The sequence below is a fragment of the Melospiza georgiana genome, chromosome 8, assembly GCF_028018845.1.
Source record: "Melospiza georgiana isolate bMelGeo1 chromosome 8, bMelGeo1.pri, whole genome shotgun sequence".
Lineage (NCBI taxonomy): Eukaryota > Metazoa > Chordata > Aves > Passeriformes > Passerellidae > Melospiza > Melospiza georgiana.
The window spans coordinates 8,705,458-8,730,324 of NC_080437.1; the positions used below are offsets into that span (position 1 = coordinate 8,705,458).

Sequence of the window (24,867 nt, forward strand, 5' to 3'; positions counted from 1 at the left end):
AGGGCATTGGACACCTTCATGTGCCTGTGCTGAGTGGATACACTTGTCTGTTCTTACTGTATTTATCTTTTAACAAAGCTTCCTTCTGTTTTCATTTGAGTTGTTCCTTTTAAAGGGTCCTTGAGGACCCCAGATTCAGATATTAAGATATTAATTAGGATATTTGACTATTCACCTTGATTCTGAAGGAACAGAATCAAGGTGAGTAGTCAAATATCTTAATTGTGGGTTGGGGGTTTTTTGGCCAAGGTCTTGCAGTCAATTTGTCCCAAAAACTACTGCTTTTGGAACATATTACATGATAGAAATTTCTTTTTCTGTGCAGAACTCATGTCTGAGCATTTTAAAGCCATCTGGCAGTTTGGTGGCTTCATATCATGGTTATGTTCTGAATAAGCCTAAAAGATAGCAGAGAGAGGGAGTGTTTGGAAGGGCTAATTTGGCAGCAGTCACATTTCTGGTGCTTAACTCAACTTCACGATGAAATACTTTGCTGTTGTCACCATGAATCTTAATGATTAATTCTTTGCTTCTGGCAGTCATGGAATATTGAAAATTGCTAGAAATACGATCCAGACAAAGAGTGAGCCTGGGCCAACTTCTTGTCACATGGATGCCATATACAAATGGATGGTATATTTTATATAACTTTCCTCTAACACTTTCAATTAGGTTTTTTTTAATATATTCTTTAAAAATGAAAAAGTTATTTTTGAGCTGTTCACTATTTTCCTGTGCTGTGGTGAAATAATAAGATTTGTGATTTTTATGTGCCTATGTGTTCATATGCCCATGGAGACCAATCAACAGCCACCAATTTCACAAGTGCACCAGAATTGCATTCTGTTAACAAATAGAAGTTCTATATTTAGTGGAAATGCTGAGGTCTGCTGTTCATACCCAAGGAATCTCTACTTTGTGGAGTCCAGTGCATCAGTGAGGTATCTCAGAGAAGGAGCAAGGCAGCTGCGGCATTCAACTTGTACAAAATCCCATTTTTCAGCAGGACTTGGAACAAGATGCATGGCATGCAACAAGCCATCTGATTAATCAGCAGAGAAAGTGCAGACATCAGCAGTGTTTCAAGATGATATAGGAAGATCTGATGCTGTGTCTCCTTGTGCTTTCCATATATAGATCTTTGCCCTTGCTCTTCCCCTCATCTCCAGGAGAGTTCATGTGAGGTTTGTAGTTTGACTGAACACAGGCCTGCCTGGAGTCTCTGCCTTTTGTTTTCTGCCTTCCTAATTGGCTTTTACTGGTTATTTTTCAAGCATGATGGTGTCAAGTCAATTTGCTCAGGACTCAATCATGTGATATCGCCATGCTTATGTAAACACTTCCTCCAGTTTGCAGCTTTATTACCTCTGTGTTTTCCAGAGGTGCCTTCCAGAGCAAATCAATGACATGGGTGTCCTCTGGGGTGATCAGTGGGAGGGAAAGAAATCTTAATAAAGCCAAGGGCTTTTGGTTGGCTTCACTGAAGCTGCTTCTCCGACAGGAAACTCTGCTGCTCTTTTTATTTCTTTATGATCTGAAGGGTGTAGAGTGATCTTGACAGCAAGAAGTTGCCTTGGTAAGTATTATCTTAACCTCTATTTTCACACATTTGTGAAAATAGAGGTTAAGATAATACTTACCACGGCAATTGTGGGATTTCTGTGATACTGTTGCAGGGGTTTTGCAAAATCCCACTTCTCCATAATGCAGGTGGAAAATGCTTTTCCATGTTGAGTCAATGCATTGATGGGGAAGAGAAATTGCTGAAGTGTCAGTGGTGGAAGCTGTGACTGACTTATGGCCCTTTTTTTGGGGTTTAGCTAACAGTTTATATTCCAGCTGGCCACAGTTTTTCCTATTCCCAAGGGACCAGGGCTATGTTTTAGTCCCAGGGTCACTGGAAGTTAAAGGAGCTTTAGAACTTGGGCATGAAAACTGTAGCTGATGAATAAAAAAGGAACAAAAAGTGCTCTTTCAGGAGTTGATGAGGGCCCACTGGAAACACACATTCTACTCTGCTATCTGAAGGGAACAATGCAGGGTTAAAAAAAGGAACTTGGAGCGGAATTGTGGATCAGATGCTGTGGGCATACCGCTCATACCTTGCACGTATCATTTATTTTAGTCCCTCATCCCAAGAGCCCTTTGCCTTGCTGTTGAAAACACAGGCACGCTCTGGGCAGTGCTGGGGGTGAGGTGAGGGGAGTGCCAGGGATCCTGGCACAGCAAACCCTGCAGGACTCCCTGTGTCCTCCACGGGCTTCTGGAATATCTGCAAAGGGCTGCATTTCACAGGTCACAGCTTTGGGCTGTGCTCTTTGGAAGGGTTTGAAGACTTCTGAAAAATTACTGCAGGCTATCCTTTTATAGTGGTTGCATTTCAGTCTTTGAGGTTTGATCTTATGTGCTGCCAAAGAATAGGATGGGACCACAGGCTTCCTGTTCACTCATTTGGAAAGCCTCTAAAGAGAAGTTTTAACTATCTTCTGTCTTTGCTGTTCTAAATTTTGTGTGATAGCTGATATCCTTGTCAAAGTAAAGGAAAAAAGTTAACTAAAGGATTTACAGAAATGCTATATACCTTCTATTCAAGAGCAATAGACTACAGAGGAGCATATGGCAGATTTTTTGGGGATGAAGTGTTGGGCTTGGTGACTTCAATTTATTTAATGTTTGGAGTATTGTTTTCCTATCCTCATTTTATGTTTAAATTTTTTTGCATTAATGAAAGAGAGCATATGCTTCTGGTGATAAAATTCTAATTCTGTGGATGTTTTAGCAGATGATCTGAGCTGGCATAATTTAAATGGCAATATAGCAAACACAGTATTTACACGATGGATGGTGGTTGAGCAGACATTTTAAAAAAATGTCATACACAATTCACACAGATCCTTTTGGCATTTATTTTATGACTCTGAATTTTGTTCCTGGGGCTGCACCTTCTGTGTGGCCACAATTTCAACAGTTAGCAGTATAAATAAGTAAATGTAATGTAAATGTAAGCAAATTTTGTCTTGATAGTAGCCCCTTGTAGAAGCCTGTGAGGTGGGCACTTGAACTCCTGTTCAAAAGTCTCATCTGGGGCACACATTTGCCATTATTTTCATGACTAGAAAAGAATTTTTATATAAATAAATATCTCAGATACTACTATTGGTTTCTCTGATATAAGAAGTTATAAAACTAAGGGCCCTTCATAGGTGTAAGCTGCATGAACACACATCTGTACTGATCCTGTTTGTCAACCATTTGCTCTCTGAAAAGGGTTTCTGAAATCCCCTGCACTGGTGGGCTTCAGCTGACTCTTCATCTTTCTGAACTGTCTGAAATGTCATCCACTACAGTTCCAGGGAAAAAAATTTCTCCTTGCAAAATCTGGACCAGTAACTCCAGATTATGGTTTAAACTATTTCAGCCTGCCTTTCCCTTTCTTGGAGAGATATTTATATTGTTTTGCATCTCATGTCAAACCATGTTTTTCTTGCTGCTGAATTCTGCCATGTGTTGCTTTGTTTGCAAGTCACTTCCAAGCCAGTAATCACAAGCACTCCATCTGGCTGGGGAGCAGCGTAGTGATAATGTAAAAGGACATTTCCACTATTCTGTTTAAAAGAATTCTCCATCTGTACCAAATCTGCCATTTTAATGAGATTGTAAAGGGGTTTTGTTGCTTTTTTTCTAGAGGGGAGGAGATTGATTGTTGGGATGGTTTTTATCTTGTGTATCTACTAATTACATGATTGTATCCAAGGCCCTTTCTTTTTCCTAAGGTAAGAATTACTATAGGAATTTGCAGACCATGTAATTCAGGATGCAAAGGAATAAAAGGATCCTGGAAATTTTATCCAAAATCTATAAGACATTGATTTTGCCATTAGTATTGAGCATGTCTGTTACTACCCTTTGTTAATAGTATGCATTGAGAAATCATACTGAATGCTCTAAAATGGATTCACAAGGTTAAAAAAGAAAACACAGTGTCACTTTGATTTATGGCAGTCAGTAATCAGAGCTGAATTGATGGATGTGAATGTGCTGAGATGAATTTTTGGTGCCGGCAGATTTTAATTTTTCTTTGTGCTTTCCTTTTGTAATTCTGATCATTGCTCTTTCAAAATTAATGGAAGAGAGAATTGGACAACTGCTCTTGTGGGAATGTCGCGGCCTAAAGCAGGCTGGTGTTGTGGAGGTTAATGGCAGTGGCCTGGGTCAGTCACCCACTAGTGTCATCGCAGTGATGTGAGCTCAGGAAGCCAAGAGCCAGCGATTGGAAAGGCAGAGCAGCCGTGGCAGGGGAAAGGAGCAGGCAGAGTGTGGGGAGAGCAGGGTCAGGGGGCTGCTGGAGGGGCAGGCTGGCACGCAGGCCCAGCTGGCACTGCCCACAGCCCTGGGCTGCTGAGGAACAGGGGCCACGGCCCGCCAGCAGAACAGCAGAGACTCTGAGGAATCCGTGTCCCTGAAAATGTTCTTTCTCCTCTGCCAGCTTGGCTGTGGGATTGCCAGAAATTCTGTGTCACCAGCCCGTGCCAGGAGGCTGCACTACAGGGCTGTGGGGCACCACCCCACAGTGGCCTTGGTCCTCTGCAGGGACTTGGGACTTTCTGTGGAACTGCCCCATTTAATCCCTTCACCTACAAAAGAGACCTATTTGGCAAGTTTTAAATTTCACGTGACTCCCTTGAATCCTATTACAGAAATTATCATATTTCCTTTCTCCTTGTTCTCAAGCACCTTTTCAAAGGCAGAAGAAAGCTATTTAGGTACCTGGGCTTTATTCAGAGCCAGCTTTTCTTCAGTTAGAAACAAAAAGTCAGACACTGATTAGTAAACCTGTGATCTTGGCTTTCTAGAACTGGTATGTTTGCATTTATTGTTTTGAAACTACAGTTCTCAGCTCTCAAAATTAACAATAATGTTAAATCAAAATTCAGTTATAGAAATTGAATATTCAGGATACTTTGTTTTGTGTGGTGGCCTGCAGTGACAGCATTGCTGAGGTAGCTGTGGGGCAGTGACTGAACTCTCTGCTACAGGGAGCTCTGTGCAGGTATGTCAGTGAGGTAAATTAATCTAAACTGGCTTGGCCATCCTTTTGTACTTAAATTGAGGTGGGAGGCTCTTCCACCAGCAGACAGCTATTGGCTTTTCTGTATTTAGTCAGTGGCAGAAGAGGGTCTTACTCATGAATCCGAAATGCCCTCAGCAAAATGTGTAGGAACACAGGGTAGCTGTTAATAGAATGCATCATCAGTGACATTAATGAAGTGTTTTCCAGCCAGGTCCACCTGAGTGCATGGCTGGTGCACCAGGGCCTCAAATTTCACACCTTCTGAATACAGAGATGTCTACATAGAGAACTGCTGTGATAATAATTTGGTTTTTAAGCTCAAGAGTGCAAAGCTCCTCCCTTGTGGCTGCGATCCAGTTGATGGAGATATATTTCTGGAAAATTTAAATTACCCCAATAGTGTTTTACATACAGCATATTTCCTGTCATCAGCATTTCTCAAATGAGACATTAGGCCTGACATCTTGTCTGACCGAAATATAAGGCCATTATTATTTTCCTCCTCTTCTTCTTTGCTGTTCTTCTGTGCCAGTGGATTTCTGTTTCCAGCTCATGGGCGTGAGGTGAGATGTGTGGCAGGCAAGTGCAGTGCAGGAGCTTGTGGTGAATTGAAGAGATTCCAATATTCCCTTTCTCAGAAGATGGGCATTCTTTAAAGCCATTCCTCATGTAAGTAACTGTGGGGAAGCACGAAGAAAATTCCTGTTGCTGATGATAGCTTCCACTGAAAAGGGAGAAGTCTGCTTTACTAAAATCAGGAACCTCTCTCTGGGCTTCCCTCTGAAGCAAAATTATTTTGCCCTGGTGTTGCTTTTAATCTCTGTAGTTTAGGAACTTGAAGTACATAGAGAACAGGCTTTTAGTTCAGGAAAATAGCCTCTAGAACCAGCGGTACAAACCTATCATAATTAGTCATCAGAAAATCTGAATAAATATAAAATTACCATGGAGTGGGAGGCAGGCATATGTGGTATTCAAAACACACGGAGTGTAAAATGATGTTATTGTTGCCTTTAGAAATAGTTCAAAGTAGTCTGCATTAGAAAGAGCTGATAAGCAGAATGACAAAAGCTTGTTTCATGAGTGATTCCAAGCAGCAGTGGTTTTCTGATCAGCTGATGCTGCAGCTATTTTGGGTATTCCACAGATCATGATTACATACACGGGGAATGATTGGAGGCAGCAAATATGGTAAGTGAGCCAGGAATCCTGGGACACGCTCTGTCACTGACTTAACAGTCTTGTGTTCCCTTGTCCTCTGCCATTTCAATCGCCAAGGGAAGTGCAACAAGTGACACCGTGCTAAGTTCCTTTAAAAAAAAAAAAGAAAAAAAAAAAGAAAAAAAAGAAAAGCACTTCCTGAGGCTGCTATTTTTAGCAATGGTGCAGTGTCCAAAGTGTTAACTAATTGAGTCATCAGGTTTCATATCTGGCCACAGAAAATGGCAGTGGAAGAGGGAGAATGCTTTCCAGAACAAGTAAGCATTTGTGGATTCTGAAATGAGTGAAATCTGCATATCGAGTTTCTTGTGTTGGTGTTTTAAGTCTTTGATTGTTTGAGGCAAAGCTGGATGTAGGAAGAGGTACGTTTTGGATTGTTTGGTGTGTTTTGTTTTCTGATGGCTGGGTTATGGTATAGGCTGAGGTGGCAGTCAGAATATTGCAATTATTTCTTCTCTCTGTCTTGCCAGTGGCTACTTTATGTTCAGAACACTCTGTAGAAGGAAGACTGATTAAAATTGCACAAACATTTGGTAACATTGTGCTCTGTGATCAGGGCCTTAAGTGATACAGGTATTTGTAACAACTGAAGTCTTTTAGCCAATCTTGCATATTTAGAAAAAAAGTTTCAAATCTGTACTTTAAAGGTGTAATTTTCAAATAACACACTTCTTCTCCTGACAGTCCACAGGTGAATTAAACTTGCAGAGGAGCCAGCAGTGGTGCTGGTAGTGTGCTAGTAGTGATCTGTAAGGAGGCACCCGTACCACTCTTACTCTGAGAGTCCCAGCGACCTTCAAGGTGCTCCCTGTGGGATTTAAAAATTCCTCAAGTGAGGAAGCTGCTGTGGAAGGACATCCCTGTACTCCATGAACCAGGTTCAGAAGGTCTTCAATAGCTTGGGTGATTACATCATTTAAAAACCACAAAGCCAGATCAGTTCTCTAGGCTACTCTACTGCAGAATTTAAAAAACCCAACAGGTTCCCAGGAAACGGGATTTGTGTTTTGAAACTGGATTTGTGTTTTTAGTACTGATGAGTGCCAACCTTTGTGGAAATGTCAATTAGTGGCAATATTTTTTTAGCTAGAGATACTACTGATGCCAGAACAGAGCTGTTTACTAGCTAATTTCCATGTCAGCAATAGCTTTGTGCTCTGAAAAAAATACTGCAGTGAGTCCTCTAAAATGTGTATATTGTTGTTTACTTGCTGTCAGCACAGGGCTGGATGTTGTTCTCTGCTAAAAAACATTTTTGAAAACTTTGGTTGTTTTCTAGAGAAGATGTTTTTCCATAAGCTTATCTCCACCAGTAATTTCCAAACTGTGAAAACATTTACTGGGATATTTTTTTTGTGAAGTTATTTTTTGAGGAAGCTCTTATTATTCATCTATCTTACGGTACTTGATTAAACTCTCTGCTGTTCAGTCCTGAGAACTTTATTTGCTCTCTCCTGCCTTTTGTAGCACAATGGTGTCCATTTTCATGGTGATAAACATCTTTGCTGATGCTCCACATGAGCCCAGCAGCCCAGACCCCTGCAGGTCCTGTGTGCAACAGCTGGGCCAGCAGAGCGAGCTGCCCTGGCGTTGGCAATGTGCTGCTCTGCAGGATGCTCTGCCCCTCTCTGCTGCACCAGGATGGTATTTTCTCTTGCTTTACTGGGGTTTGTTACCAGCTGTATAGAAACTGTTGTTTCTGTTCATTTGGATGTTGTTTGGGGAAGATGTAGCAGATCTCGACATGGGGTTTAGCAATGGAGAAAGGGTGGAGTATTTATGTGTTAAGATTTTCCTTGCTGATAAGTTTTTTTTTTTCCTTTATGATAAGTTTCGTTTTCATCCCTTATGTAAATCTTAGTTAGGCTGCCCTGCATATTTGAGAGGAAAGAGAGAAACAGGCTCTATTTCACTGTGTGTTTATTCTGTAGATTTGCTATTCAGGAGTGATACTTCAGCACTGTACAGTAATGGCCCATTCTATCATCAAATGCTGGGGGAGATTCACTGTATAGGGCTGGTATGGTTTGTTGTAGCTTATTTCTGTGGTAAACTGATTTTCACTTTAATGGTAGCACTAAAAACAAGTTCTAAATCTGTGTCTGTTAAATATAGTAGGAGTAAAGTCTTTTTGGCCAGTTTGGAAAGTTTTAATTCACTAGTATTATACCATTATATTTGATTAAACTGTGATGTGCTTTTCAAACATACTTCATTCTGATGCTAAGAGGAAGTGATAACTTTTGGATTAAATAAATTAGCAAATCTAGTTAAGGTGATGTAAAATATTAAAATAGTTCTGCTGTTTGTTTTTTGTTAAAAAAAATTGAAGTCTCTCCTGAGATATTAATTTCCTCGTAGTGGTTCAGCCAAATCCTGGCTCTCTAATGCAAAATGGCTTTGAAAACCAGAAAAATAGTAGTTCAGCTTTGTAACTGAAAAGTCAGCAAGTGGCATCACCCAATCTGCAGTGATTTATCTGTACATTTGCTAACTTTCTCTCAGAATGAAACTGAACTCTGTGTTTTCTTTCTGCCTGCATTGATCTCAAAGATCCCATACAGCTAAGGCTGTTCTCACTGTCACTGTCTTCAACCTGTTTGTGTCTGTAAATGCTGGTCCTGCCCTTACCCCAACAGGGATTTAGGTTCCTCATTCTGTTTAGAACAGAATCTTTTATGCAGGATTTAAGAGTTTAAACTAGAGTTTACAATTTAGGTAATAGATTAGAGCCTCTTATTTTTGGTCACAGATTTTGGTGCTTGGGCTGGAAAAAGCACTTTCCTTATTGACATCTGAGCTCATCCTCAAACCTAGAACACATGGAGTGAGGAACAAAACACTTGTAAACTAATTTATGTTTGCTGTGCACGCCACTGAGTGCATTTCATCCAGACAGCCCCAACAAATGCTATGACAGAGCTTTCCATGCCACTGCACAGATTCCCAGCAGTGAATGCCAGTGTTTAACCATGGCAGAGGAGGGGAAAGGGTGACAAGGGAGGGGTGGGAGCAGGTGGCTCTCCTGTGCCCAGCCCCACAGCTCCGTGCAGACCCCATCCCATGGCACCACACCTGGGAGAAGGGATTCTCCCCTGTGTTTGCAGCAGCGACAGGCTGCCGTGTGTGTAGCACCTGCTTTGGCTTGCTCTGCATTGCCTTTGTGGTTTACAGAGGTGGGGTGGGTTACCAAATGGGCCTGGAGGGACTGGGTCAGGTCCACAGCAGCAGACTCACATGGAAAATGACCTACAGCAGGTTGTGGGTAGCAGGGAATTGCAGCTCCTGTAGAAGGATGTGGCTAAGCCAGCGCAGCCTGAAGTATCCCTGATGGTGTTCCCCAGAAGGTCTCATGCATCTCCAGGCCAACATTCAAATTGTTTCCTGGCAGGTTGCTCAGCTCCTGCGCTGGGGGCCTGCTCACTCTCCTGTGTGAAACTGCCCGCAGGAGTTTGGGAAGTGCTGGGTGGGTGTTTTTCCTCCTCAACCACCAAATTACCTCAGTCAGTCTTTAGCTCCAGGAGGATGTTTGAATACTTTAGTTTCTTGGTTTCATTGATTCTCTGCCATTGTACCAGGGTCTGTCTGTTTCACAAGGAGGTGTCAGGACAGCTGGTTCTGTCAATGTCACAAGCCCTCCTGAGGTGAGCTGCTGTGACAGGACTTATGTGACATCTCTCACTGCCCCTGCAGAACGTACTGGTAGCAAGTTCATGACTGTTCTGCAAATCTTGAGTCCTCAGAAGCTCTTTAGGTAATTTCCACTGGCCCTTCAGGTTCTCTGTCTGTCACATCAGCCATGTGGAGTTCTCCAGAGAGAAACCCTTCTACAAAGTGTTCAAGTGTGTAAAAGGAAGAGGTTTTTGCTCCTGATAGGGGTCAAAATCCCTGCTGTGGAAACCCATGCGTTGGCACTCACAAACTGATGAATGTTTGTAATTCTTGTAAGAATACTAAACTATATGCCCCTTCTTCCCCCGCAAAAAAATTAAACCTCTAGAAGATAGCTTTACAACTACCTATTCAAATGCCTTTAAAACCTAAAAAGGCATAAATTGTACTTATATGTGGGGTTTGCAAAGCTTGCAGTGTAAATTGGTGTGTGTCTGCATGTATTTTTGCCACCTCTGAAATGGCTTGACCAGTTAGCATCAAAATCTTTCTGTTTAATGATAATTGGAATTTCAAAGTTCCAAGGCAGAATCAATTTGGTTTTAAATCAGAGTTGAATTCAAAAGCAGGCATTAAGTAAAAACTTATGAATTCACTGAAAGCTCTTAATAGATTATGTAGCTTGTCTGTAATTTCTATAGTTTATTTGCTACAGTATTTTTAGGGAAAATTTATGTGCATCACACTTCCCCTGACATGGAGTTTTCTCCATGTTACTACCACTGATTGAAGCACATTTACTGCCACATCTGATTGAAGCATATTTACATGATGTTTTTGTAGTCAATAAAATCTCTCCCCCTGAAATCAATGGTATTATCTCATTTAGGTTTGTAAACCCTCCCCCCACCCTCTGAAATTATAGACAAATAAAAGCAGTGTACAGAATATTTTGACAAGAGTTGCAGAACTCTTTTCCTCTTCTTTTTGGGTCCTGATTCTAAAATGATATTCACAAAGGGAAGAAGAGGAGGACTCACTGATGTTATTCATGCAGTGATCTGAAGAAAGTGACTTTAGCATGGAAGTGGCTTTAAACTTGGGCCTGAGATGTGCTGAAATTATCTCCTTGCTCTTTGGATAGTCAGCTCCTGAGAGGAAAACAGCAGGGAAGAGATCAATGCCATCTCATCTAGCTTGACACATAAGACAGTTATTATCTTCAGGTGAATATAAACATGAGAGGAAGCCCTGGAAGCACATCCAGCCCTTCTCTGGCTCTTTGTGACTGTGGTAGCAGTTATGAAAGCCAGTGATTTATTTTTCACTTGTAAATGTAGGATAGGAAAACTTAAGAGAGGGAGAGATGAGTCATTATGGATTCAGGAGTTTCTTCCCAGAATTTGAAATAATCTTCTAGCTGCTGAGACCTTTCAGCCTGGAGGATGAATCTTGGATTTGAAATGCCAAAATCTTTTTGCCTTTTAATGCATCAGATCCTTTTCATTACTTATAAGTGTGAGTTGGTCACAAAGGGCCTGGTTCTTACACTGGTTGTCACTTTTAATGGAATACAGTAATTCACTGGTGAAACCAGGGACTATCCCAGTCTTAGGGTCTTGAAGAGAATGTGTCCCAATTTCCCTTGTCATTTGTCTTTTCATCCATGCAGTCTGATAGCTGAAAACTCACTATTAAAGACCTTTATGGTCTTTTTATAGACTTCTTGTTGTTGTTTTCCCATTAAAATTATTCTTGTAATTTGTTGGTCTTGCATATTTGGAAAGATTGTGTGTATTTTGCAGATGTACATTGATTTTTGTAGTCCTTGATCTTGCTTTTGGTGTTACTAATTTATTACATTCATACCAGTAATAGTTTTCATAAATTCTTCAGGTGGAGCTGACACGTCAAACCTGTGCTTCAAAATCTCAAAACTTTGTCTGTGCAAACTGGCAAAGCATATGGAAATAGTGCAGACCTTCACCTCCTGTCTGAACTTTGTCCCTGTGGGGATCTGTTCTCAGTTCAGATGGTTTTGGTTGGGTTGTCAGATCATAATTTTGTACAGAATTGCAGTTCAGTTATTCTGTGTTTGTTGAGTATCTATGTTGGCAAGTAAATAATGTGGAGATGACATCTTAAGGGGCATTTTCAACTTGGATGGTATGATCAAGATTTTATAGATATTACATGTGGATGTTAGGCAAGAATTTGCTATAACTGTGTCTTTTGTGCCTTGGAAATCACAACCCTCTTTGCTATTTGCAGAAAATCAAAGGAATAACAACTGTTTTTCCTATGTTGTGCTTGAGCTTTCTTGGGAAGCAGGCACTCAGGCATTTAAGGACAGCCAGGTGGGATTGGTGGTGTCACAAGTCACAGGATTGAGTGAAGGAGGCTGCATGCACAAAGTCCAAACAACTTTCACAGTGAGAAGGCTGCATCACACCTCCACAGCAGGTGTTTGTCACTGCTGGCAAACAATGTGCTCCAGACCTCTCTGTGCTGTTCAGGGCAGTCACAAACACCTTTTTTACTGATTGGAAGCTGTGAAATGTTCTTGGATGTACCAGCCGTGACATCTCAGGCTCTGGGTCCTTTGGAAGCACCTTCCACTCCAAGTGGTTCGTTTTTCATGGGAACAGGGTGCATATTCAGCATTTTGCCAAGACAGACTGAGAAAGCTCCAAGGCATCATGAGAATGGTTTGTACTAAATCTGAACTTTCTTTCTCCTGTGGTCTAGTAAGCGAAGAGGCTTGTTTGCATGAATGTTTTCCTAGTTTGGCCAAAAATTTCTAGAAAGAACGACCTGCATCTAAAGTGCATTTTCCCCTTTTGTTTTGAACTCAGATGTATGATTTTTGAACTTTGTTTTGAACTTAGATGTATGATTTTTCAGGAAATATTTCATTTTTCTCTACAAGAATGATAAGATTGAGCACTCTACAGGGATGGAGCCTCAGTTTTTGAAAACCCAGTTGGTTTACTGATTTAATATGCGTTCACATGCATATTTTTCAGAAATAAAATGTAAATTAAAAAATAAATTAAAAGTTTACTCCCCAGTAGTGTGACCAAGAAGAAAGTTTCACACAGCCTAATACCAGTGTGGTTTTTGACCTGTGGAAAACATACTGTAGTTACCTAGTTGGAATAGAGCCCTTTATGGGGACATTGCAAATAGCATCACATCTTTGGCTGCTTTATCATGCACAATGCAATAATATGATCAAAGAAAGTTGATGATTAAACTGTGTGGTAGGGCAAACAATTAGAGGGATTAATTTGGTTTTTTGATTAGTAATTACGTTGTTTCTCTTTTTGCAATCATATTCAAAACAGCTGGCCTTCCCTAGCCAAAAGATGTGTCCTCTGAATTGCCAGGCACTGGGAGTGGAGCTTTTCCTGATGCCCTGAGGTTGTGTTCAGAGCTGTGATCCCACAAGCAGTCTCTGGAGGGTAATTAACAGCACAACTGCAGATAGCAGTGGGCCCCAGGCTGGTACATCCTTATCAGAAGAAAACACATATGGTAGCATGGTATGCAAAGTATGAGTACTTGTTTGCACTGAGAGCATCATTCATCCAGTGCGATCAGCCCCCTTTCTAATAAAGAGGATACAATTGAAAAATTTTAATAGTGATATCGTTAAAAGGTAACAGCAGAGAGACACAGGGGATTAGAGCCTCTTGGAGGATGATGAAGAGGCTCCCCTTGACAGTGATGTCAGTGGTTTATTTCACGTGGCTCAGACACTGCTGTAAATTGGCCACTGTAGTTTATTTGGGATAGAAATTCAGTGCTTACCCAGTGAGGGTAACACATTTGCATGGAAGAAAATTCTAAATTAGCATAGGAGCAAAATCTAAGAAATGCCAAGGTTCTCTCATTTCTGGTATCATGCTTAGTGCCCATCAGAGTTAAGCCTTTCTGCAAAAAAATTGCCACTGGCTGCAATAAGCCCACCCTTATCAAAATAAGCAAAAATGTTATCATCCATTTCCTCAGGTCACCTCATGCTGCTGCAAAGACTCTCTTTGTTGAGCACATTTCCAAATGGAAGTAACATAAGTTCATCCCTTAAAATGAGGTCATTGCCTCTCCCCACAACAAATGTTAGGCATGGTTAGCATCTTTTTGTTGGGACTCAAGCCAGAATGCATCCTGCTCTGGCACAATGGGAACCTGCTGGGGGTTTCCCTTCACAACAGCTACTGTTAAAGATGGAGTGAAAAACAAAACCCTGCTCCCAATGTGAAAAAAGACTGGATTTTTAATCTGAAAAAGAGGCCACTGTAAGCAGAACACAAAGCAAAGAGAGATGAGCATAATAAAATACCACCAGTATGGGAGGAGGCCTGTGCATGTTAAAAATAATGGCTTTGCACTTTAGAGGGTTCACTCAATAATACAGATTCCCTGTTTTCTTAAGTGACCCTCTATAATGACATGGAAAACCAGGCCAGACCCTGGACTGACAGTCAGTGAAAATTTGCTAATAGTTTTTTCTCTTTAGCCATGATAAATAATCTCTTACTTTGCTGGAAGCACTTAAAGAAAAAGAGTGAATATGTATTTGCTAGCATGAGTCAGCATCAGCATTTTCTGGAGGCTTAAGGTAATATCCAAGTAGCTTGGGCATTAGTCTTTGCTGTAACAGAAATATTTTTAATTCATGTAGTTTTTCCTGAAAATGGGGAAGCAGTTCTTAGGTCCCTTCATCTTGTGGCAGGACTAGGGGACCACAAGGTAAAGAAGGGTTGGCAAATGGAGTGCTGCTGCCAGCACAGCTTATCCAGCCTCAGCCCTTTGCTGAGATGTCCCTGGGATGAAAATGAGCTCCAGACTGGAAAACCTGTTGTGTGCTACAGGCAGTCTGCAAGCTCATCAGCCTGCTGTACGTTAGAGAGGGAGTTTTTATAGCAGCGTACCTTAAAGGGAAATACACGAATCTAAAAGAAATACACATTGCATAAAACCTCCCTTCATTAGCCAGCTGAGCATATTTGCACATTTCTTAAAACTAGAAACAGTCCCTTTTTCTTCCAAGAAAGTATGGGGAGAGAGGAGAGAAGTCATACCATCTGTGAAGAAAAAGCTTGGTATTATGCATTCACCAGTACTGCTACTCCCATAAATCCACTGTTTACTAAATATTCTCTGAATAGCCATTTCAGAGCTCAGTGCTGTGCACAGCACCTGAAGTTTGTCTCCCCAAGAATTAAAACACTTGTAAAAATCTTGATTTTTAATTTTAGTCTGCATGTAGAGTTTGAAAAGGTAGCAGCCACAGGAATCCCAGGAGGGAAGAGCTGCCACAGGAAGGGCTGCAATCTTTGTGGCTGACTGCAAGGGCATCTCAGATTCAGGGTGCTTTGATGTGTGTCCCTTGCCTGTTGTTCTCATGATATTTGTCCAGACCTCGGAGTATCAAAAGCAAATTTTCATCTTCGTTTCATAATGGGATTGATTACAGAAAAAGACAAAGGGATCTGAACTGGCTGCAAGCATTCAGAACACTTCTCAGGATGCTGAGGTTTAATTAGTGAAGGATAAATCTATTAGGTCTGATGGCAGAATGTCCTGTAGACAGAGTGTCTATCTATCTGTGTGGGACTCTTATTTCCAGATGCCAGCTGGTGTGGAAGGTGGGAATGGGCACGTGGAGAAGAATTGCCCACAGGCAGGAGCACATGGGTGTCCTGGGTGATGGTTGGAAACCCAAGATCCCTTCCCCCCACTGTGGTTTTAATGCATTTCATGTATCAGTCCTTTATCAATTTATGATGTGGGCTTCCAGGAATGATGGCAATCCAGATAAATAATTACTAACATTATTATTGCACTTCTTTGATCTTTAAAATCCTCCATTGGTTTGAGCCTAGGCTCTGGTGCTGTTTCTGTCGGTAATACTGAGGCAATTTACAGGCTCCAGCAGGGACTCCAAGAGGCTGTTTTTTAAACAAAACAGTGCCAATTGAAGTAACATTTTCATACTCTACTGAGGTATTAAAAAAAGAAAAACAACAAATTTAGTCTTAAAATACAAATGTAAAATTTGAAAAATTTGGGTTCAGAAATGTAGAAGTTTAGGATTGATGTTTTTGATCAATTCCTTACATTTTGGATGGAGAGTGTTCATTGGTTCTCGTGGTTTTGGATGACATGTCTTAACAAGGATACTCAAGACATTTTGTGAGACAGAAAAAAGCTTGCAAGTCTCTCCTCTGTGTGGGTAGGTCTGAAGTAATGCCTTAGTTATAGGGGAAGTGGAAGCTGGCAATGCTGCTTTTAGGGAGGCTGAAACTGCTTTTAGTTTCCAACAAGGTTGTCTCTGTTTTCTGTCTAATGTTACTGCTTGTTTCTGCTGACAGTAGAGGTGGAAATGGATGGAGGGACTCCCAGAAACCCTGTTTGCACAATGGTACACCCTCAGTCTGTTCTCCCTCTGTGCAAATCTCAGAGCTCCTGTGCGTGGTGGCCCAGAAAGGGTGAGCTAACCCCCTCTATGGGCTTGGGAGCATCAGCCAAGGCCGGACAGAAAAGGTTTTCCCCTTTCTCAGAGCACAGGGACGTGTTCCACCCTGTGTGCTGAGGCAGCCCGTGCACATGCACATGTTGGCTCACGTCACGTTCAGGCACCTGGAAACCAGTAACAGTTAACCAGTAACCAGTGCTGGGTTACTGGTGCAGGCTGACAGGTGAGCAGGATGCTGGGCCCAACACCTCACCAGCCCCACTGAGGGATGGCAGCCTGGCTGCTGGTGTGGCTGGACGCTTGTGGCTGCTATGGAGTGAGTTTTGAGGGATGACTGGCAAAGGAGGACGTGCTGTTGGCTTGAGGGATTCCAGGAGTGGATTTGGGCAGCACCTGAGATAGTTTGGTTTGAGACACTTTTGTATGGCCTCAGGCTGGGACTGTGACCTGAACTTTATCCTTCCTCCTGTTAGTGTTAGTAGCAGCTGTTAAGTCTTCAGAACCCCTAAGCCCAAAAGTCATGCCCAAGTCTGTAAGAGACACAGGCATTGCTCTCCCTCCACAGTGAAATTGCAGTTAGAGATTAATGTGATTATCAAATATTTATTGCTGCTTCTGCCTCTCCCCCTCCATTTTGTTTGAGCAAATAGGCTGGGACGTGCCTGCAGAGGAGCAGTGCTCCTTGCCTGGCTGTATTCCTGCGCCTGCCTGCTGGAATCTGATTTTCCCCTCCCCACCCAGAGCAGCTGTAAACAGCTGATGTTCATTCTGGTCCCCCTGCTGACTGTGCCAAACAGGGATGCCATTGCCCTCTGACAAAGAGGCTCCCGCTCTATTGAGTCCTCCCTCCTACCTTTAGTAATGCTGATAAAATGCTGACCTGTTTTTTTACCCCAGTGACTGCTGTTGCTAAGCACTGAGAATATGACCTGTCTCCTGTAATAATCTGCATTGCACAACTCAGATGATCTCCCGAATGAAAGCAGCTCTCAAGGCAGCTTTTCTTGCCCATGGTCTTTACAGTTCTGACTGTTTACTTTGCAGGAGCACCTTATTTTTGAGAAAGCCTGACTGAACACCAGTATTTGGGGGCTGTATTTGGGGGCTGTTCTGTTGGAAGGACATTGCAGCAGCTGGTTTGTAAGGATCAGCGTGGCATGCTTGGAAAAGAATGATAAAGAGCAGGGAAGGCTGTAAGCTGGTGACTTATCACTGCAAAGTGGAATGCAAAGTGTGCAAAACTCGGGAGAAAATGAGGAGTTCATAAGTAATGGCTTTCTCCTTAGAGAGGAGAGCTTTTTTTATTGGCTGTACCAGTAAAATAGTCTTGTCGCTTGTATGGGTACAAGGAGAAAAGCAGATTTCCTATCCTCTTATCATTTTGCTGTCATTATGCCAATACTGCTTCATCCTGCATGTGAAGGAGGCTTCTGATGGGCTTGGAGCAATTCTTGAGCACAACATCCAGCTTGCAGTGGCTGTGTTGACAGGAGAGGAGAAAACTCTATGGCAAATCCAGAAATTTGATATTTAAAAAAAAAAAAGGAAATTATTTGAGCAACAGAAAAGATCTCAATGCACTCATAGCTGCAGTGATGTAAGCCTGGGATGAAATGGTGCTGAGAGGGAAAGAGCCCAGACAACTCCTGCTTTACCAGTCTAGAAGAGGGCACAAAAAATATGTTGACTGCCCAAGTTGCCAGGGAAAGCTGTGGCAGGGATAAAATCAAAGATTGTGTGATTTGTCCCTCTTGAAAGCTAACCCAGTTTGTTGCATTTGCTCCAAGGCAGGATCAGCATTATCTAAACTGTCCTCCCTGGATATTTGCATAACTTGTTAAAACCCTCTGGGGATGGGACTTCCTCTCAGTGATTCTGTCATGACTTAACCAACATTTCTGCTGTCCTTACATTCAAGCTGAAGTCATCATAAAATAAATTTGTGTAACTGTCTTTAATGCAAAGTCTGAAACAAAGGAAAATGCAGTTTGTGTAATGACACTGTACCTAGAAATTTCTGGCTTCTTCACTGAAAGTAAACAGGTATTGTCAATAAAATGTGCCATAAAATGAAGGAGAATAGAGAAAATAAACCAAAATGTTAGCAGATGTGAAATTTTATAATACATTCATTTGTAGAACCATGGGCTTTTTAATTCTACCAATCCAATCCTTCAAGATTGAATATTTTGTTTTTTTTTTTTTTTTTAATCTCTCAGATTAGTTCTCCCAGTACTGGTTGGGTCTGTTCAGCTTGGCCATTAGAAGCGGTGTGGTGCCTTGGGGAAGAGCAGCATGGTTGGCTCCCCTGCGGCCCATTCCTGAGGCTGGCTTCCCGTGGCCGTGTGCCACACGGGGTGCCAGATGCGCCCCTGGCTGCTGGCCTTGCGTGTGAGACTCCGCTCCATAATTCATGGTCATGTGTGGAGCCAAGCCTGCTGCTGCCTGCTCGGGGTTTGACCCACATTTCGCAAGGTGGTTTGGGATCCTTTCCTGTCCAGCTAAGTGGATGTACAATGTGCTGTGTCATTAATAATTTCTTTGCCGCTGAAATGTGTTTTTATACCGTGCCGTGATTTCTCATGGGACTTCTTCTTTTTTTCTTGCAGTCTGACACAAATGCAAGTTACCTGAGAGCAGCTCGAGCTGGCAACTTGGAAAAGGCTCTTGACTACCTAAAAAATGGAGTGGACATCAACATCTCAAATCAGGTTGAAGATTATTTTGGTCAAATTTTCTGGATAAATACCTTTCTTGCTGTTTTTCAGATCTCTCATTATATTTGCACTTCATGTCAAAGATAATTTACGTGTTTTTTGATGAACCATGTTTACATATCTAAATAATTTTTTTTTGTTTTTAAACCCTTTACCCAGACACCATTTCACTTGCACTTGGGGAATGTGCTGCCTTATCTTTCATTCCATTTGTATTGCATTAGATCATGGAACAGCACGCAGAATTTGAGACCCCAGAGCCAGAATATCTTGATTTAATTCATTCTCTGTCTTTATAATCTAATTCTTGTGAAGTTTACCTAAGTGTAGTTTTTGTAAGCAGTCCTCTCAGTGGCATGGTAATAACTTGTCTCCTCATATGCTTGGTAAGCTGGAAAACGCTTGGTAATCCTTCTAATTGCTTTTCTTTTTCCCCTCCCTTTTCTGAAACCAGAATGGGTTGAACGCTCTCCATCTTGCCTCCAAAGAAGGGCACGTAGAGGTTGTCTCTGAGCTGATCCAGCGAGGTGCCAGTGTGGATGCAGCCACAAAGGTCAGTCAAGCCTATCTGGTTGTTCCCTGTTCACACTGCTGGCCTGGGCACGAGGTGTTGGCCATGTGATTGCAGACTGCTGCAGCAGAAATTGCCCATTTTCCACTGCTGGGGCAGGGGGGGCTCTCAATAATTGCTTAATAGAAACAATTATAGTAGATGATAATAAATGTCACAGATTGCTAGGGAGGAGATTTACTGAACAAGCTGTAGATTCCTGTTGTGGTTTCTGTCCATGCCATGTCTTCTAGAATAACACACCCATTAGAAGTATTCAGCAAGAAATACTGTATTCTGAAGTGGAAGATGTTCTTGATGGTATTGTTATGTTATTCAGGCTCAGGTTCTGTACTCTTTTCAAGTGTCCCTGTCTCTAATTCCAGAAAGGAAACACAGCACTGCACATAGCATCCCTCGCCGGACAAGCAGAAGTTGTCAAAGTGCTGGTTACAAATCGGGCCAATGTCAACGCACAGTCTCAGGTAAGGCCACATGCCCCTGTTTGCTTCTGCTGACACTAGGGTCGTTCTTCTCTTAGAAACTCTGATTTTAGCAAATATATTTGCTAAATAACGTGTTAATGTTAGCTCTTGAAAATAGAGTTGGTAGTGAGATCAACCTCAGATGTGCCCTACGAGCTGCTCCTTGTTAGAGCTGGAGGAGACAAGGCTGAACAGGAGAGTGGAGGAGAATGTGTTCAGAGGGATCCTGTTTCACATCATTCACTGTCTCAGGCTCAGTTGAGCCCATCCCTTTTCCTTGTAGAGGGAGGTACTGCAGGCATATGCAGAGTTTCTAAGTCTGGTTCAAGTCCTTTGAATAAATGTTTAGGTCAATTATAGAGAATTTGAAATGAGACAAAACAGCACTGGGTGCTACAAGCAAAGCAGTAGAACAAAACAGAAAAACTCTGGCTTGAAAAATGCATAAACTACAGATTGTTGAAAGCCATGTGGCTGTGCCAGCAGTGCCCTGCATACCACCCTACTCCTGCTTTCCCTGCTCAGGGGCTGGCAGGCAGTGTCAGAGAAGAGAAAGTCTTCTCATCTGGCCCAGGATTACCATTTTGCTGTATTATAAAAATGTGGGCATGAAAATAAATATTTGTTAAAAAAAAAATTAAGGAAGGAGGGTGGGATGTTTTATTGGTCTTTCAAATAATAGGAGCAATATGCTTCACAGGATTATTTGGAAAATGTTCGTTATTTGTGGTCTATATTTCATGGTTTTTTTCACCTGAGGAAAAGAAATAAGTTACTCAGATCTTCTTTCTTACTCTTTTATACTAGCTCAATAAGCACTATTTTATTCCAGGAACCATATAACTTAAATTTAAAGAAAACAACAACAAAGTATTTTTAGGTAAAATCTCCCATGGCTGTTAAGAAGTAAAACAAAGCAGAAATATTTGCCATCGTTTTCCTGTTAAAGAACTTAAGATGGGATTGACAGGATCTTTTCAGCTTGGGTTTGAGAACTTGTGTATTCATCCCTGAAACTAAAAATAATCTGAGATTGTAAACATCTTATATAACTGCATTGTCCATACACCCTAAGGTTTTGCCACATGTTAGTCTAACTTTGCTAACGTGCCAGAATTAAAGGTTTATTTCTCCCCCACCCCACTATGGAGTCTTTAGTTGGAACACCCATGTAACACCTCTATTGGCCATTCCACACCAATCCCAGCTGGGATTCAGCTTTTGAGGAGGTTCCTGGTGCCAAACTGGTGGTTTCTGTCACCAAACTGCCCTGGACCAGCTTGGTTTGTGGTGCTGAGCTCCACTTGAGCTTTGTCTCCTCTTTCCTTGAAGGTGACAGCTCTCCCATGCTGACAGTTCAGTGTTAGGCCTTGTCTAACCAAATCTTGCTGTCTGTAAAAAAGCCAAAAAGCAAACCAGAAATTTGTGCTGGGGCAAAATTTAACACCTTTTCTAAGGGCTATTTATTACTATTCAAGACAAAATGGTTTTTATCAGACTTTTGGCTGTCTGGCAGTTCCAGCCCCCTTTTAAAAGAGAGAAACAAGTGTAAAGTGTGGGGTGGAAAGATATTTAAAACCTTACAAAAACTTAACATAGGAGAAAATGTTCTGCTCTGCCTCCCAATGCTAATAATATTTGGTTTTGAGAATTTTTGCCTATTAATTATTTCATGAAACAAGCTGTTAGGTAGTGTTTCCTGCTTCCTTTCTAATTGCAAATGTTTGAAACTAAAAAATTAATCTTTGTTTCCAGCTGAGTTAGTAAATAGATATGGAATATGGCATGAAATCATAGAATACCAGACTCAATACCAAACTGCTGTTCACTGCAATAACTTGTGGTGTGACATATGAGGTACCTTAGCAAGTGCTTCCTGGCTTCTCTGGTTTTTAATTAAGTAGAATTTTGACTGCATGGTGACTGAACTGTTGAACTGCTGTTCAGGAGAGTGCATTAAACACATCTCTAACTTTGTGCTTGGGCTGTGTGAGCCCTTCAGTGCCTGCTCTGTGCTCGTAGCAGTGCCTGCCTGCCTGCACAGACACCAAAATATCAAATCCTGGAGCAGCAGCAGGCCCTGCCACCTGTGCAGGCCTTGTAAACATGTGGCTTCACAGCTGCTGGGTGCCTTGATGCTGCTGAAGTTCCTCTTGGGTCCAGCATCCGTTTTGTCCCCAGATGTCCTTTGTTGTGACCTCCTGTGTGTCCCTGCTGCCGCGTGCTTGGCCTCAGGTCACCTGTGCTGGGTGCTGGACGTGTGCCCTGCCCCTCTGTCCACTGCTGGGACAATCAGGCGTCCCTCAGCTGGTCCCCTGCAGCTCAGCCCAGTCTCACTGCCATGGGTCTCCCTCTGCATCTCCCCAGGGCGCAGAATGTGGATGTTTTTCCTTTGTTATAAACATACGGGCAAACTCCTCTCAGCTCATCTATTTTCAGCCCCATTGGTTTTCTGCAAAATCTAGGTCAGTGTCCTGTGTAACTGTAGGAGAGATTTCAGAATTTCTTAGAACTAAAGGTAAAAAATGCATTGCCTCCATATTAATCCCAAAAAATCCAGTTTCTCACAGGCTGTTTATGGTTAAGACAAAGACAAAAGCATTGGCTGTAAGACAAAGGCATTCACCAAAGAACGAGTTAAGCTCTGCAGCCTCTGATACTTGTATTGCATTGATTGCAATCAGTCACTAAAGCATAATTTGAGAGATGCTCTAATGTGTTCAGAAACACTGATAGACCTCTGTCTCAAACTGCTGAGCACCAATGATCCTCACAGCTCCTGGTGCCTGAAATATGAAGTAGCTGGGTGCCCAGAAGGCAGCTCTTTGAGGAGATGGAAAGCAGAAGTAGCTGGCACAAGTGAAAGGGAAGTCAAAGCTAATGGAAAGAAGAGAAAAAAAATGACAATTACTCTGAGGAGTCACTGCTCTTGCTTTTGCCACAGACTTGTATTGTATTTCCCTGTCCTGTTTTGAATTTCCAGTGCTGTGGCTGTATTTATCAGGAATCATAACTCATTGCCACCAAATCATCTGTCCAGATTGATTTTTATCTTAACTTCACAACAGATGTGAAGGAAATTGTTCTGCTTTAGCTGTGGGAATTGTATCTGGTCAGCTAAAGATTCTTCTGTGTCCTTGTAAATAATATTGCCCTTCTCCCATCTTCACTTAAGCCAGTGTAGATCATGCCATTAAATCATCTGTGAGCAAAGAGTTTTTTCACTTTTCACCTAATCTTCCCTCATTTGGCAGATCTATTTCATGTATAAAATGTTTGTGGGGTGTTTACACTCTTGTTCTTGTATTTCAGAATGGCTTCACTCCATTGTACATGGCAGCCCAAGAAAACCACTTGGAGGTTGTTAAGTTTCTTCTTGACAATGGTGCCAGTCAAAGCCTTGCCACAGAGGTAAAAGTTTGAATTTGACACTTTATGAACAAAGCAAAATGTGTTTCAGCAGTGATTTCTGCCAGCTTATATCAAACTAGTCTTTTAAATACAAAATTAAAGACGAATAAAAAGCTGTCTCTGTGAAGTGTGCTAATGAATAGAGTTATGGGCTTTTCAGCAATTTAAACTGTCTCTTGCCATTTCTAAAATAAAAAAAAAATTACTTTAACTAGAGACAGTTCTAAATATAGATGTGTTCTTAGTCATAACTGCTAATCTTTCAGGTTAAATGCTCACATAGGGAAGCTGTGTCTATAATATAAAAGTTCTCTGTGCTTTTATTAAAAAAAGTGAGCAATGAGAAGGGTGGCAGCCATAAGACAAGAACAACTGTTCACCTGTGCTTTGGACCAGCCCTGGAATATCAGAGAAAACCCAGGGTTATCTGGGGCTTGGGCATTTCCTGAAGTGCCTCATTACCATGTTGGTGCCCTCTCTGTGGCACCCAGTTACCCCACTGGTGCTGCAAGGAGAATTTCAAGCTGACAGAAAGATTCAGGATCCATCCTTGAAAGTGTTCTGTGATCTTTCTAAAAGAACATTTTTGTATTTCTTTCTTAAAAAGCAATTATAACTCAAATGCACAATTAATTCTAAAATAAGGCAACCTGTGAAGAAAATAAATAACAAATATATTAATAGTTGTAAGTGTATGGCATTGAGAAAGGTGTTGAATCTGGTGAATTTTCAGTTGTCTTATTACTGAAATTTTGCTACCAAACCATAGAAAGGTATTTCAGTATGTGCTTTCTTTAATATTTATTGAATTCTAATTGCTCTACCAGTACTGCTTCCATGAAGGAAATAATACTTATTTAGAAAAGGCCTAGTTTTTGAAAAATATGAAATGCACAATTAGTTTATTGCCACTTATACCTGATAGTATCACTGTATAATGGTATAGAAAGGAAATCTTATTTCTTATTCCACTGTGAAAAATGAATTGCTAATGGATCAAAACAGCGTTTCCAAAATCACTAAAGTTAGTTATGACTTGAAGTGTGCATCAGAACCACTTCCTGGAAATGCTCAAGGATATGAGAGTCAAGAAATACTAAAATAAAATATGTTACATCTGAACAATTAGTCAAAAATTGTCACTTACCACGTTATGATTTTCTGAAGAGATTTTAGAAAAAATTTTGGAGGGATTTTTGACTATTTTTTGTTTGGTGTTGTTTTTCCTTTGAACACTGTATGTCAGTTTAAGTTGAGCTTTTTTCCATCTCAGCTTGATTTTAAGGTGCAATCTAATTTTATCTATGGAGAATTCT

The 24,867-nt window shown here is 41.4% G+C and overlaps 1 protein-coding gene across 16 annotated transcripts in view; it reads left to right on the plus strand.

Annotated features, from left to right (window-relative positions):
• The window catches only part of ANK3 (ankyrin 3), a 280,780-nt gene that overhangs the window by 125,829 nt on the left and 130,084 nt on the right, over positions 1 to 24,867 (plus strand). For all 16 annotated transcript variants that reach the window (XM_058028741.1, XM_058028737.1, XM_058028738.1 and 13 more), the window contains exons 2-5: positions 18,998 to 19,099; positions 19,560 to 19,658; positions 20,042 to 20,140; positions 23,453 to 23,551. In XM_058028741.1, the coding sequence (XP_057884724.1) occupies positions 18,998 to 19,099; positions 19,560 to 19,658; positions 20,042 to 20,140; positions 23,453 to 23,551 (399 nt within the window). The remainder of the gene's footprint in view (positions 1 to 18,997; positions 19,100 to 19,559; positions 19,659 to 20,041; positions 20,141 to 23,452; positions 23,552 to 24,867) is intronic.